At 35.1% G+C, this 16,338-nt stretch overlaps 1 protein-coding gene across 1 annotated transcript in view; it reads right to left on the minus strand.

The window, feature by feature from the left end:
- The window catches only part of PSPC1 (paraspeckle component 1), a 61,853-nt gene that overhangs the window by 19,663 nt on the left and 25,852 nt on the right, over window positions 1–16,338 (minus strand). The window contains exon 6 of the mRNA XM_024125836.2: window positions 9,039–9,144. Within this exon, the coding sequence (XP_023981604.1) occupies window positions 9,039–9,144 (106 nt within the window). The remainder of the gene's footprint in view (window positions 1–9,038; window positions 9,145–16,338) is intronic.

A 16,338-nucleotide genomic window follows, 5' to 3' on the forward strand; every position in this document is an offset into this window, starting at 1 on the left:
GCAAGGATATACAATGGAGAAAAGACAGCCTCTTCAATAAGTGGTGCTGGGAAAACTAGACAGCTACATGTAAAAGAATGAAATTAGAACACTCCCTAATACCATACACAAAAATAAACTCAAAATGCATTAAAGACCTAAATGTAAGGCCAGACACTATAAAACTCTTAGAGGAAAACACAGGAAGAACATTCTATGACATAAATCACAGCAAGATCTTTTCTGACCCACCTCCTGGAGAAATGGAAACAAAAATAAACAAACGGGACCTAATGAAACCTAAAAGCTTTGCACAGCAAAGGAAACCATAAACAACACAAAAAGACAACCCTCAGAATGGGAGAAAATATTTGCAAACGAAACAACTGACAAAGGATTAATCTCCAAAATTTACAAGCAGCTCATGCAGCTCAATATCAAAAAACCAAACAACCCAATCCAAGAATGGGCAGAAGACCTAAATAGACATCCCTCCAAAGAAGATACACAGATTGCCAACAAACACATGAAAGGATGCTCAACATCACTAATCATTAGAGAAATGCAAATCAAAACTACAATGAGGGTATCACCTCACACGAGTCAGAATGGCCATCATCAAAAAATCTACAGACGATAAATGCTGGAGAGGGTGTGGAGAAAAGGGAACCCTCTTGCACTGTTGGTGGGAATGTAAATTGATACAATCACTATGGAAAACAGTATGGAGGTTCCTTAAAAAACTAAGAAGAGAACTACCATACGACCCAGCCATCCCACTACTGGGATATACCCTCAGAAAACCCATAATTCAAAAAGAGCCAGGTACCACAATGTTCATTGCAGCGCTATTTACAATAGCCGGGACATGGAAGCAACCTAAGTGTCCATCGACAGATGAATGGATAAAGAAGATGTGGCACATATATACAATGGAATATTACTCAGCCATAAAAAGAAACGAAATTGTGTTACTTGTAATGAGGTGGATGGACCTAGAGTCTGTCATACAGAGTGAAGTCAGAAAGAGAAAAATAAATACCATATGCTGACACATATATATGGAATCTAAGAAAGAAAAAAGAAAATGGTTCTGAAGAACCTACAGGCAGGACAGGAATAAAGATGCAGACGTAGAGAATGGACTTGAGGACACGGGGAGGGGGAAGGGTAAGCCGGGACGAAGTGAGAGTGTGGCATGGACATATATGCACTACCAAATGTGAAACAGCTAGTGGGAAACAGCCGCATAGCACAGGGAGATCAGCTCAGTGCTTTGTAACCACCTAGAGGGGTGGGATAGGCAGGGTGGGAGGGAGACGCAAGAGGGAGGAGATATGGGGATATATGTATATGTATAGCTGATTCACTTTGTTATAAAGCAAAAACTAACACACCATTGCAAAGCAATTATACTCCAATAAAGATGTTAAAAAAGAAAAGAAAATTTTAAAGTTTTCCTTACAAATAATTAGATATTATTAAAATTATTAAATAATCCTTTTGAGAAGTGATCACAGATTTCAACAGCTGGTTAAAATTGATATTGTATCTTCAACACAAATGCCCCAAATCATCAAAATCCTAAGGATCACTTCCTAGAGTATATGTTAACATTATAAACATGTATCTTTGTTTTCATTTGACGATAAAAGTCTAAGTTCCAATTATATACCATCCTTAAATAGTCAGGAAAGTTCTTCGCTCACTGTAGGAAACCAAATTATTTTAGTAAATAAATAAATGAAAACATATTAATAACAAAAAATTGGGCACAACTAGAGCATTCTATGCGAGGCCACTGCAATATAACTGTTATTATCCCTTCTGATTTTTACGATCATGTCCAAACCATCAGAAGCAGGCTGCCATTATACCAGCAATAGGTAATAACCTTCCCACACCTAAATCTGACTCCAAACACTACGGCATATAATTCTTCAGTTATTTCCATAGGATGATGAAGAGGCTATAGAAACCCCTTGTGAAATATGTCCTTTGTTCAAATGTGTCAGATATTTAGCCTTCCAAAATAACGCAATCTTCTACTTCAATACAACCAAATTACTTGTTAAAGCTAAATAATTTACTGAAAAAGAGAAGTGATGGCCACGTGAAAACCACAAAATGGCAGCTTCTCTCAAAAACTCACAAACTATTTCAGAAAACGTATTTGTACCTCCTCATTAGTAAGTGACAACTGGAATCAGTTGGCTTTGCCAGCACCTATTAATGAAAGTTCATTACTGGCTAGAGATTCTGTTCTGAGTTTTGTACAGGGAACATGGGGGGAGGGGTTCAGTTATAATTAAATCAAGGAATGATGATAAGAGAAACAATACCCACTCAAGAAGCAGGAAGGGACTGGCATAAAATTAAACAACAGGCCAAATGTGGCAGCTCTTCCCATAACTTCTGCTCTGATTTATAACAATGACTACTAATGAACCTTCTGAATACTAATTTGGATTCTTCAGAACCAAGAACCAAGGTTCTAGGATATGAGGCACTCTGCTCAATAAACCTTCTAAAAACATTGAAAAAGAACATATAAGTTAATATAATTACATTTTAAGTCACAAACTCTTCATGAATTTGGTTATTAACATGAGCCACTTTTCATAGATTCCCCCTCAACTCTCAGACTGGCCTGAGATCAGAGGTCGGCAAACTTTTTGGGGAAAGGGCCAGATAGTATTCCAGGCTCTGCTGGCCATACAGTCTTGACACAGCCTCAGAGTTATGTCACCACTAGTCAACACTGCCATTTTGGGGCAAAGCAGCCATAAACAAAACATAAATACAGCGGTGTTCCAGTAAAACTGTTCAGAAAAAAACAGGCAGTGTTCAGATTTGGCCTGGCTTACCCTAGTCTGTAGACCTCCAGTCCAGATGAAATATTTTAAAAACTGAAAATTAATTGTATCATTTGAGATAATACTCCCTTCCATATATAGGATGAAAGCCCAACTAAGTTGCCACACCAAAATCCCACAGAGCATGATTCACAGAGAACGCTGTGCCATTTATACTGTTAACTGTGTGAATTGTGTCTGCCATGTCCAATGACCCTGAGCTCTCCCTTAAAACTCCACAGGTCCCATAAAAAATTCAACTGCTACTACTATTCTCATCTCAACATATGTCTCACTGCAGCACATGGCCAGTGGTTTTCGATCTTTGCCAATGAAAATAAGCAAGCTGAAGAGCTTTTTAAAATGCAGATCCCATGGCTCCAACCCAGACGCACTGGATTAGATCTCAGGCATTTTTCTCTTTTACGTTCCACAGATGTGCTGCAAAGATTGAAAACTACAGTATTTAGTCGAAACTGTCAATGGACAACCCATCAGAATCTACTGGGATCACAAATGAATCAATTAAGTAGGACGGAGACCTGAGAACCCACATTTTTTGAAAGCTCCCCGAGTGCTTATGGCATATGCACAGCTTGAAACACTACCGTGGAAGAGGTGTTACCCTCTTAGCCAGGCTACATCTGCTGTGGCCTCTGTTCAATAATCCCAGGAGCTACAAAGGAATACCTCTAAGGAACATGGGTCAAATTACTGCCTTGGTATATAATACACATTCGGGTCTTTATGCACGTGTTCATTTCTCGAGGGCCAGTCTCACCTACTCAAACAGGAATAAAAGTTATTCCATATCAATTCATGTATATATCTTAAAACAGATATGAAGGGCTATTCTCTTCTTCACTAAAAACCAAACATTAATATTTACCAGGCCAGATAAAGAAACTTCTTAAGTTTTAAAAACAAAGTAGCATCCAATCTAAGCACTGCCCCAATTTTCCTAATCAAAGTATTTTTATAACTACATGATGCAACTACTAAAGCCAGAATGACATTTAGATATTTTATGACTTACTCATTTTTCCAAGAAAACAAAGTTTACTCCAGGAAACTGCATTTTAAAAATATTCTAATTAAAATCTCCCCTTTACTCCAAACCAAACTGTATCCACAAATAAAGACTAGTACACAGCAGTACTTAAATGTTTAAACTACTGAATCTACAGTAAGTGAAACAACCTAATATTAAAAAGTCACAAGACAATCATAAACAGTCTCACAAATTCTTACTGTAACAGAATAACCTGTGTGATGTGTTCAAAAGCTGTAAAATTGCGATAAGTAGAAAATTTCAACCTAGTAAATACTATCTAGAAAATGGTTCAAATACACTATGGTAAAGATAAACCTAAATGTAATTAAGGCACAGAATAAAAATATATACATTGTTATGGGAGTCAAAAATGTGTTATGCTACAGGAGTGAAAACTAACATGTTTAATCTATAATTACCAGATCTATTACCAAAGAGCATGACTTCCTCTTAGGAGGAATAAGGTATGAAATTTAAATGACAGCTTGTAACTGATGAAGAGCTGGCATATCCTTGAAACTCTTAAAAATATATTCACATGTATGTCATAATATTACGATAAATTTGAAAGCTAACAAAAAAAAAACAAACAAAAAAAACCACAAAAAAAACCCATGACCAGACATGACGCATCTTTTCTTTTGGGAAGCGTAGGCGCCGTGCTATGCAGCACGTGGGATCTTAGTTCCCCGGCCACGGTTCAAACCTGCGCCCCTTGCATTGGGAGTGAGGAGTCTTAACCACTGGACCACCAGGCAAGTCCCAGATGCGTCTTTTGTTACATTAAAAAATACATATATTATTCAAGACAAAATAAGTATTTATTTTATACTTCAAAGCCCTTTAAATACTATTATTTTAAATAATAGTATTTAAAATACTATTAGTTGTGCTGGAATATTCCTAGAAGGAGTATTAGATAAAAATGTGAGGTGGCATCTTAAAACGAACCAAGTAAACCTACATGACTTTTATTACCCAGGCAAGCTGAACACTTACCATTTGATTCCTCCCTTTATACTGAACAGTGAGAAAAGAGAAGCACATAAGAGGGCCTAATTTCAAAGCTTTTAAAAACAAAAACAAACATTAAAATTGTTTAACAATTTTTCCCAAAGACAGTTTTCAAAGTAAATGAAGAATAACTAATGCAACAATGGCCTCAATGTTTCTTCTATTAACACAAACCAGTCAAGACTAGTATAGAGCTTTTGTTAATATTTCTTTAGTGCTTGATTAGTTTATATTAACAAGCATTATGGAGCTAGGAACGAAATAAAACTGATACCAAAATGATGAAAAACTTGTGTCTATTCATAATTTCTAATCTCAAAAAAACTAAAAATAGAACAAAGACTATATTTTCCCCTAGATATTTAATTCCATTACTATACTATGATTCCTTTCCAGAAAATTAAGAACACAGTAACTTTGTGGCCTAACATGAGTATTAATTAAAAAAAAAAAAAAAAGTCACCAACACTCCAGCCCAGGATTCAGCTAACTTTTTCTATAAAGGGCCAAAGAGTATTTTAGGTTTTGTGGGTCAAAAATACTCTGTTTAGTAGTCTTTTTTTTTTTTTTCCCCTTGTCCATCAACCTTTAAAAATGTAAACACCATTCTCGGCTCTGTGGTAGGGTGGTATGAAAATGGGAGGAGGTTCCAGGCTACAGTTTGCAGACCTCTGCTCCAGCCAAATTAATGTTATGATGCTTCAAATATGCAACACATACTTTAAGTAACTACTTAAAAATATCTTAATATTAAAATATTTGATCATCTAAGTTTTCTAAGAGCATAATAAACTTGTGAAACAATAAATGATCTATTTTTGAAATGCCAATAAATCTGTCATATTTTTAAATATCTAATTTGTTTATTCTCAAAGTTCCTTGGCTATCTATAAAATTTTACCCACCACTAAAATGATTTTGAAACATTCGAATGTTTTTAAGAATTTGCAGTATTTCAATTTTAAACTGTAGCAACATTTCTAAATAGTTTTTCAATAGAAAAGTAAAGTCGAAACTATCTGTTGTCCTTCATTAATTACACCTATATTAAATACCACTGAACATATTAAAAAACACTGGTGTAAGTTTTTTTTAAACTGTGAAATTTCAAAGAATGAAGAGTTTGCAATCAAGCTTATGATGTAGTCAACTTAAGGTTAACAGAATATATTTTATTTAATCATTTCCTTCTGGTCCCTAAATGATTTACATCATTACACATAGCTACACATTTGCTCCAAGAATATAAAGTTTATGCCAGAAAAATATTAAGAAAGCTAATTCCACCAACTTTACTATAAGCAGGCACTTTAAAAAAAGATACGTTGAGGTACAGAAAAGAACTGGGAAGAATTTCCTAATCCTCAATGGAATGAAATAAAATTTCTCTAAGAAATATATCACATGTGGTTTACATCTTGACTATATTTTAAAATAAAAACGCTAGTTACTAGTTTTCAAAATATATGCGCCTGAAAATTTTTTTTAATTCCACATTCTTTTATAACATCATAAAATATCCTCACATTGATAAATCCAACAGATTTATGTTCAAATGTAACCATGAAAAAGGAGAAGACCACCGTTTAAATATGTCACCATGCAAGTGCTATGTATCCAAGAGGAAAAGAGAATTGCAATAATGCTATACTCTGTTTAGTAGTCTTTTTTTTTTTTTTCCCCTTGTCCATCAACCTTTAAAAATGTAAACACCATTCTCGGCTCTGTGGTAGGGTGGTATGAAAATGGGAGGAGGTTCCAGGCTACAGTTTGCAGACCTCTGCTCCAGCCAAATTAATGTTATGATGCTTCAAATATGCAACACATACTTTAAGTAACTACTTAAAAATATCTTAATATTAAAATATTTGATCATCTAAGTTTTCTAAGAGCATAATAAACTTGTGAAACAATAAATGATCTATTTTTGAAATGCCAATAAATCTGTCATATTTTTAAATATCTAATTTGTTTATTCTCAAAGTTCCTTGGCTATCTATAAAATTTTACCCACCACTAAAATGATTTTGAAACATTCGAATGTTTTTAAGAATTTGCAGTATTTCAATTTTAAACTGTAGCAACATTTCTAAATAGTTTTTCAATAGAAAAGTAAAGTCGAAACTATCTGTTGTCCTTCATTAATTACACCTATATTAAATACCACTGAACATATTAAAAAACACTGGTGTAAGTTTTTTTTAAACTGTGAAATTTCAAAGAATGAAGAGTTTGCAATCAAGCTTATGATGTAGTCAACTTAAGGTTAACAGAATATATTTTATTTAATCATTTCCTTCTGGTCCCTAAATGATTTACATCATTACACATAGCTACACATTTGCTCCAAGAATATAAAGTTTATGCCAGAAAAATATTAAGAAAGCTAATTCCACCAACTTTACTATAAGCAGGCACTTTAAAAAAAGATACGTTGAGGTACAGAAAAGAACTGGGAAGAATTTCCTAATCCTCAATGGAATGAAATAAAATTTCTCTAAGAAATATATCACATGTGGTTTACATCTTGACTATATTTTAAAATAAAAACGCTAGTTACTAGTTTTCAAAATATATGCGCCTGAAAATTTTTTTTAATTCCACATTCTTTTATAACATCATAAAATATCCTCACATTGATAAATCCAACAGATTTATGTTCAAATGTAACCATGAAAAAGGAGAAGACCACCGTTTAAATATGTCACCATGCAAGTGCTATGTATCCAAGAGGAAAAGAGAATTGCAATAATGCTAGAAATTATTCAAAAAGAAAATTCACAATGCTTAAAAAATGTACTCAACTAATTTTCTAATGGGATTTAAAAATCTATTAATTTAAACTTTTAGTGTGACTTATAAATAATAAAAGAATTTCTAACTGAATTTAAATGCCATATAATTTTCATTCAAAGGATATTTACTTGATGGAAGGTAAGATAAAAAGTTCTTGTCGCTATTCTACTTAGGATTTATTTTGCTGTCTGTATTCATTTTAATTTAAATACTTTTTAAATTTTCCAGGGACAAAAGAACAGGGACAGAGACAGTCAGAAAAAAGACACCAATGATTGGAATTAATACATTTAGCCTCAGAAACTTACTAAAGAATCATGGCTTTTGAACAGCTAGAGGAAAAAATTACTGGTAAGTATTTTTTAGAATGAGTTAAGCTGGCATTCATCTAAGGTGAACAATGAGACTCTTAATTATTATTAAGACCCTGTGGGTTATAACCTACTTGAAGTGTCCTTTTTTGCCCTACCATTTTGCCTCCCCAAAACAAAACCCTGAGTCAGATAACGTCTTTGGAACTAACTCCAGTTTACAAGAAATTCGGGCATAAACAAACTTGCTGAACATCACTGCAAGGATACAGTCAACAAAACCCAGGACGTGAGATACTCTATACGAGGAGCTGTTTCTTTAAAAAAAAAAATAAGGAAAAAAAAGAAAAAGAGGGAGAGAAAACCTGTAGACTAAAATGACTGGATTTATCAACCGATCTGAAGAAACCAATTACTTTAAAAAAAAAAAAAAAAGTAAGACTTGGGCAAACTGGGCTTTTACTAGTTAATATTAAATAACTGGCAATTTTTAAGATACGATAAAGACATTTTTTGAGAGTCCTTATCTTTTAGAGATACAAACTGAAATACGAATGAAATCATATGAAGTCAGGGATTTCATATAAAAAAATTAGGGAAAGTGGGTATACTTAAAGATGAAAAAGATCTGCCAAGTATTGATAACTGTTATGGCTGAGTGATGAGCACATACTACTACTTTTCTATATGTCTACCAAACTAAAGAATTTTTAATATCAATTAACGGTGAAAATCAGTCAAGTGCAGATGATGAATTTATCAAGATTCCTAATTTATAGGAATTTTTAAAAGATAAAGTAAAATAGAGAAAAATTTAATACTCATTTCATAAAGCATGATTATCTTCAGAAACTAATTTTAATTTACTACCTGTAAGAGGTTAAGAAATTCATTAGTTTAACATAAACATGACAAATTCAGACAGATTAGAAAATATATTACTATATAAAGCACAATCTAAAGAATTCTAAATATATATCATCCACCTGACAATGTAAAATCATTTTAGTTAACCAGTATTTTACTTACATTTTCCATATAGTTTGGCTTAAAGCCCTCCTGCTGTCGCCTCAGCTCCTCCTGTTCTCTGTGTCTGATCATTTCCTCTTCACGACGACGGTGCTCTTCTTCGTGCCTGAGAGATTTTTAAATAAAAACTCAGGGTGGCTGACGTATAAGCCATAATACGATATTTTATTTCAGGTAAAACAAAATCATTTATGTATATCATTTATTTATACATTATGCCAAATCTGTGAAAACGAGTGGCTTACCAGATTTACCTTCCTTTTACTTTGCTCTAAACCGTTAATAAATCAAACAAACAAATAAAATAATTTATCTAGGGTAAATCAAAAAAGTAAAGTAACAGCATATAACTAGGATAATTACATGCTTACAGTCAAAAAATCCAGAAACCAAAAGCTCAAACCAGTGCTCTATTAATGTACAAAGAGAAAGCCAGGGATTCACCACTGGCACAGCAGAGTTAGTTCTTAAGGACACTCAGAACCTATTCCAATACAAGCCACTGCAAAGGACCACACTGCCTAGACAAAAATCCTACTATGTGCAAAAGGAAGCCTTAACAAACATTCTCTCTCCCATTTCATTAATGCACTGAGGAAAGTACGCACCTGGAGCAGGTGTCTGCATACCACCTGTTTTCGCAAATTAAGTTTTATGGGACAATCATTCCCTCACTGTCTGTGGCTACCTTTGGGCTAGAGCAGTGCTGAATAGTTGAGACACAGACCATATGACATGAAAAGCCTAAAATATTTACCATGTAGCCCTTTCCCAGAAAAAGTATGCCAACCTCTGCCCCAGAGATATGAAGCATGGAACAACAACTACAAAACAAACAAAAAAGATATGTATGTGCAGGATTACTATTAAATCATAATTAGTTACAATATGATTAAGAGGGAAAAACCTACAAAATAATATTAAAGTAATAGTCTGACATTATATTGACATTTAAATCAATGCAAACTCAAATATACATGCTCTCCACTCAAAAACAAAAAGGTAATTTAAATAGTGAAGACTATATAATACTGATGCCCCCTCAGTAGGTCTCATTTTCCAGGCTACTCTTATAAGCACCCTTTTACACCAAGTATAGATACTTTGTTGTTGTTGTTTTGTACACAAAACACAAGTACCTGAACTAAAAGAAATGGCGGTTTTGGGCTTCCCTGGTGGCGCAGTGGCTGAGAGTCCGCCTGCCGATGCAGGGGACGCGGGTTCGTGCCCCGGTCTGGGAGGATCCCACGTGCCGCGGAGCAGCTGGGCCCGTGAGCCATGGCCGCTGAGCCTGCGCGTCCGGAGCCTGTGCTCCGCAGCGGGAGAGGCCACAACAGTGAGAGGCCCGCGTACCGCAAAAAAAAAAAAAAGAAACGGCGGTTTCACCCACAGCCAGCAAGAAAACAGCCTGTTAGGACTTCATATCAGACCATGTGCAAGTAACAAGACAATGTTCCTAAGGTATTTCAAGCAAAATCTAGACTATTTTGAGATAGAATCTAAGTCCCCAGTATACAACTCTATTCAAGGAAACAGAATATTCCAATAAACCAGTTAATCCATTTCTAGTACATTAACACACTCATAAATTTTTGAGATATCTAAGTCCCCAGTATACAACTCTATTCAAGGAAACAGAATATTCCAATAAACCAGTTAATCCATTTCTAGTACATTAACACACTCATAAATTTTATGGTTAAGAAAATACTTTCATGTTCATACACTGCTGAAAATGTACATAATGACAGCAAAAATTCCCTTATTCAAAAACTCTAAGGCCACGTGTGTTTTTCCGACTTTAAAAAGGGTTAATATACTATTGTGATATCCCAGCAGTCCCCAATGATCGACACCATTAATACTTCTGCAGTAAGATGAACAGTCACATTCTACAAGTATAACGAAGGTTTGGTGTGACCACAACATAAAACAGGTCAGGTTTTGCTTCAAACAGGCTCACGTCAGATCCTGCCACTAAATGACACTCAAAGCTTTTTGGTCTTCAAGCTTGCAACAATGACTTTGTGGAGGACCAACGTGTAGCAAACCATTTTGTGTGTGCAAATCCATCTCCAGTAAACTAAACAGAAATATCTATACATGTGTGCAAGAATGTATACACACAGATACAAGAGTGCACATTAATTAAAGGCAAAAGGTTGAAGACAGTCAATTACAAATGAGGGACAAGGGACACAACACAACCATTACAAAGAGGCAGATCTGCACTGACTGACGTGAAACAACGTCTAAGGTACAGTGTCAGAAAAAAGGCACGCAAAACAACAGCATTCCTATTGCTGCATCTAAAAACCATTTGTACGAGCAGAGAAGAGGGTATGAGAATTTCCATCACACGGGGGATAATCTGGGGAGACAAGAGCACTGCCCTTTTTCTTTTGTACACATATGTACCATGTGAGTTTTTTAAAACATGTATTGCCATAACATTTTTAATTTAAAAGATATTTTAAACAAAATTTATAATGTACTTCTCCCCATTGTTAGAGCAATTTTTTTCTGATAAAATGTGAGACTACATTTATATCTGGAGAAAAAATATGGTAAAAAGGTATAAAATCACTTTAAACATTTGCTATTTTTTTCCTTCCATTCCACTGTCTATAAATTCCAGAGTTTCTACTTTATTTTGTGATTACACCACACTGACAACTCCATAATATAAATTTACAGACAACATATAGGAACATTCCCTACTGTACATATGTTTGCTTTTAATTTTTTCCTTCCACAAGATGCTTTAACAATTATCTTTATATTTAATGTCTCTTTGGATCAAGGATAATTTCCTAGATTATATTCACAAATGGAACTAATAAGTAAAGAAGCATGACGAATTTTAACACCCTTCATGTTATACTTAATTGGAAACTGATAAAACCTCCATTTTCCAATTTATTTTAATTGGAAGCCCACTAATTGTCTCATACTTTACTAGGACTTTGAAACCTGAGAGGCTCCAGGCACTAAGCTATGATGCGACTGATATAAAACTGTCCTGCTCTTTGCTCCAGTCCAGCACTATGGCCTCCACACCCACCAAAGGCCTCCGTCCATCTGATGATCTCTATACTTTGTCAAACGACATAAAAAGGGGAAGAATGGATGGATGGGTAGATGAGTGAGTAGGAGGGAGTAAGGGAAGGAAAGAAGAGAACAAATGAACAAGTACTAAGTGGGCCAGTTACAGCCTGAACCAGCCCATCTAAACCTTGTCTGCCTTCACTGTCACAGCCTCTGAAGAAGTGACCCACGAAAACTTAACTTATTTGTAGCAATGAAATGAAAACCAGAAAATTTTGTATACTCCAAATTATTTAATTTCTTTCAAATATATTTTTTTAAGCAGTTTTTTCAGTCTTCCAACTAAGGTAAACAAAAAGGCCGTGTCCAGACTCTCTGGCTGTCTCACATGGTAGCCTCCTGAGTCAGACCAACCTCTGCAGACTGCTACATTTTTATTTGCTTTGTGCTGCAAAGGCAGGATATATTTGACAATTATTAGTAAGTTCCTAGACACTATTTTTTTCCTTTCCTTCATACATGCTGCAAAATTACTCAATTTTAACACATTATTTACATTTCTTAAACAATTCTTACAATTAATTTCAAAACAAACTCCACAGGCACAGGTAAAGATTAACAGATTTATCACTGGCTGTATCTGCTAGAATACAGCCAACCATAAAAGTTACCCATCAAATTATCACCTAATTGTTGAGATACCTTTATTGTTAGTACACACTTATCTAAATTTCAAATTGAATCTGATATACCTCTGCAATATTAAATAAGATTAATGAAAGACCATTCGGTGAAAAATTACCAGGTACACAGAATACTTATCACGTCAAGCAACCAATATTTCACTTATTATGAAACAAGTAACCTATTAAAAATTCCAGTAAGTACTGTGGTTCTATTTTGTGCGCGTCACTTCCTTTTTAATAATCTGATCATATTCCAACTAATGTCTACCTCCCTCCCAGATTACCTAAGTGCCACACCAGCAGAGCTTGTGTTTTTTATTTTCCACTGTATCCCAAGTACCTAGAGTCCTCTTTTTCATTTTTTTATTTCCAACTAATTTTAAACTTACAGAAAAGTTGCAAAAATAGTACAGAGCTCCTATATCTCCCTCATGCAGCATCCCCTAATATTAACATCTTCCATAATCACAGTACAATTATGAAAACCAGGAATTCACACTGGTACACTGCTACAGTTCAACTCGAGGTCTTACTCAAATTTCACCAGTTTCCCCACTATGTCCTTCTTCTGTTTCAGGACCCTATCCAGAATCTCACATTGCATTTAGTTATTATTTCTCTTTAGTCTCCTCAAGTCTGTAACACTTCAGTGTTTCTTGGTCTTTCATGACCTTGACACTTTTAAAGAGAACTGATTATTTTGTACAGTGTCCTTCAATTTAGGTTTGTCTTAAGTTTTCTCACGACTAGCATAAGGTTATGAAGCTTTGGCAAGAAAACCACAGAAATGACAATGTACACTTCTGGGTGCATCATATCAAGGGGTTCCTGGTGTCCGTGTCTTATTTAGGGTGATACGAACCTAAACACTTGGTAATGGTGGTATCTGCTGGGCTTCTCCACTTTAAATTTACTATGTTTCCATTTGTACCTCATACAAATTTGAGACTCCACAAATCCTGTATCCCAAGTTCTGTGCAACAACCTTAGCACCTACTGGGAAATCTTGAATGAAACAACTACAGGCATGCCTCATTTTATTGCCCTTCCCAAAAATTGCATATTGCTCTGGCACACTGAAGTTTTGTGCCAACCCTGTGCTGTCAGATGGTTAGCGTTTTTTAGCAAGAAAGTATTTTTAATTAAGGTACACACATTGTTTTTTAAGACATCATGCTATTGCACACTTAAAACACTACAGTATAGTATAAAGGTAACTTTTATATGCACTGCGAAACAAAACAACTCACTTTATTGCAATATATTGTGGTGGTCTGGAACCAAACCCACAGCATCTCCAAGGTGTGCCTGTATTACTGCAGTATTCACCCAATGGTAATTTTTCTCTCAGACTCATTTCACATTTATTATTTGGAATTCTACTTCTAACAACCAAGGAAGAGTTGTCCATTCTCCCCATTTATTTACTTACTCATTAAATAACTTCTATCAGCACAAACTCATGGATATTTACTTTATTCAACAGTGTAAAATCTAATACTATCATTTTTTATTTTGTTGTTGAAATTGTTCCAACTTTGGCCCTGAGGAGCGCCTTCAGTTTGGCTCCTGTGTTCTCTCAACATGCCCTTGCCCTGTTCAAGTACTTTGCTTCTCTCTGACACACGATTTGTCAGGCTCATCTTGGACTTTTCAATCCTGGAAACCAACCACTTCTCCAAAAAGCCCTGGTTCCCTTTATTGGAGAATGGTGCTCAGAAACAAAAATCTGGGCATTAGATGAGCTCATTGTTCCTGAGGCATCACTGCTTCTGGATGGACAGGGCTAGGAAATATGTATATGTATATGAACCGATGTGTATATATACACGTCTGTATTTCTGTATCTGTCTAGAGTAAATGCCACTCAGTTCATACTGATACTTAAGATTACCCAATAAACATCACAGGAGTCATTTTAATTTTAGCCTTTCTCCCTTCTTTCTTTCTTCAACAATGAGAAACCTGGTTCATATTGATCTGTACTAATATATTCACTTAAAAAAGTATATACATTATTTTCAATAAAGTCTTGATCAAAGGGAGAAAAAAAGTATACACATAAAGTAGTTTCAGAATTGCAAGTCTATATCCCTATGAGAAATACATTTACTAACTAGATTACAGAATTTATATATTGTTCTTGCCACTAGCCCATAGTATTCAATCAAGATACGGTTTTCCAAAGTTATTTAGGTTCCTTATTTTCTTCCCCATCTCCTTCCAGTGTGACAATGCTCTCCATCCATATATAATATAGTTAAGTTCATCTGTTATATTTTTATACCCTACTTTGGGTTCTCCCACATTGATTGTTTTTTTCTTGGTTTGTTTTTGTTTTTGTTGACTGAAGTACAGTTGATTTATAATGTTAGTTTCAGGTGTACAGCAAAGTGATTCAGTTATACATATATATTCTTTTTCATATTCTTTTCCATTATGGCTTATTACAGGATACTGACTATAGTTCCCTGTGCTATACAGTAGGACCTTGTTGTTTATCCATTCCATACATAGTAGTTTGCACCCCACATTGTTTAGTTTTAATTACTTATTATTTTAGCACACTAGTATAGGACACTAATTTTAAAAGCCTACTTGTCAAGGATAAATGTAAGAGAAGAAAGCTGGATTCAGGTAGGTTTATGTTAGGGGAGAGGAGGTTTCCTTTTCTTTGTACAAGTAGAAGAGACTTTAACACATTTACATGAAGTGGAAAGAAGCAACAAGAAAGAAACTGAAAAAGGTCCCTCGTGTAAGAAGTTCATGGCGGGAGTTATTTATACCAGTGGTTCTCAAACTTTAGGATGCACCAGAGTCACCGGGAGGATTTATCACCGCACAGGTAAATCAGCTGGTGCTTCAGTAGTTCAGAGGGAAGGCTTGGGACCTTCTAACGCTCTCCTACCTTAGAACGCTGACGCTGCCCGCCGAGTACCATAAATTGAGAATAAGTAGGTTAGAGTAAACTCAGAGTAGTACCAAGACAGAAACACACAAACGTTGGTATAATCAGGTATAAAGTTGGAAAAAAAAACTAAAATATATGGTCTAGTACCCATCTCCTGACCATGAAGACACTTCAAACTCATTAACACTTTTTCACTTTATTTCCCATGAGCACCTAACTTCCTGTCACAAGCACTTACTACTTTTATAGCACTTTCAAAACAAAATTTTAAGTTTGCTTTAATCTGTCATAGCTTTGTTTATAACAATTCCTAATTATGACTTTTGAAACTTGTAAGAGTAATACTTATCTCATATTTTACAACTGAATATTGCAGGTACAAGAAAAGCTGTTAATTTTTGTTTCTACATCTTGGATCAACTCTCCCTTAAACGTCCTTACTTAACCTAAAAGATTTTAAGTTGCCCATCACAGTAGTTCTCTATTATGTACTGAGATCTTTAATGCCCATACCCTTTTTACCATGGATTCCAGGTATCTATTTTTTTTTTTTTTTTTTGCAGTACGCGGGCCTCTCACTGTTGTGGCCTCTCCCGTTGCGGAGCACAGGCTCCGGACGCGCAGGCTCCGCGGCATGTGGGATCCTCCGGGACCG

This window comes from Physeter macrocephalus, chromosome 13 (assembly GCF_002837175.3).
Source record: "Physeter macrocephalus isolate SW-GA chromosome 13, ASM283717v5, whole genome shotgun sequence".
In the NCBI taxonomy this organism is placed as follows: Eukaryota; Metazoa; Chordata; class Mammalia; order Artiodactyla; family Physeteridae; genus Physeter; species Physeter macrocephalus.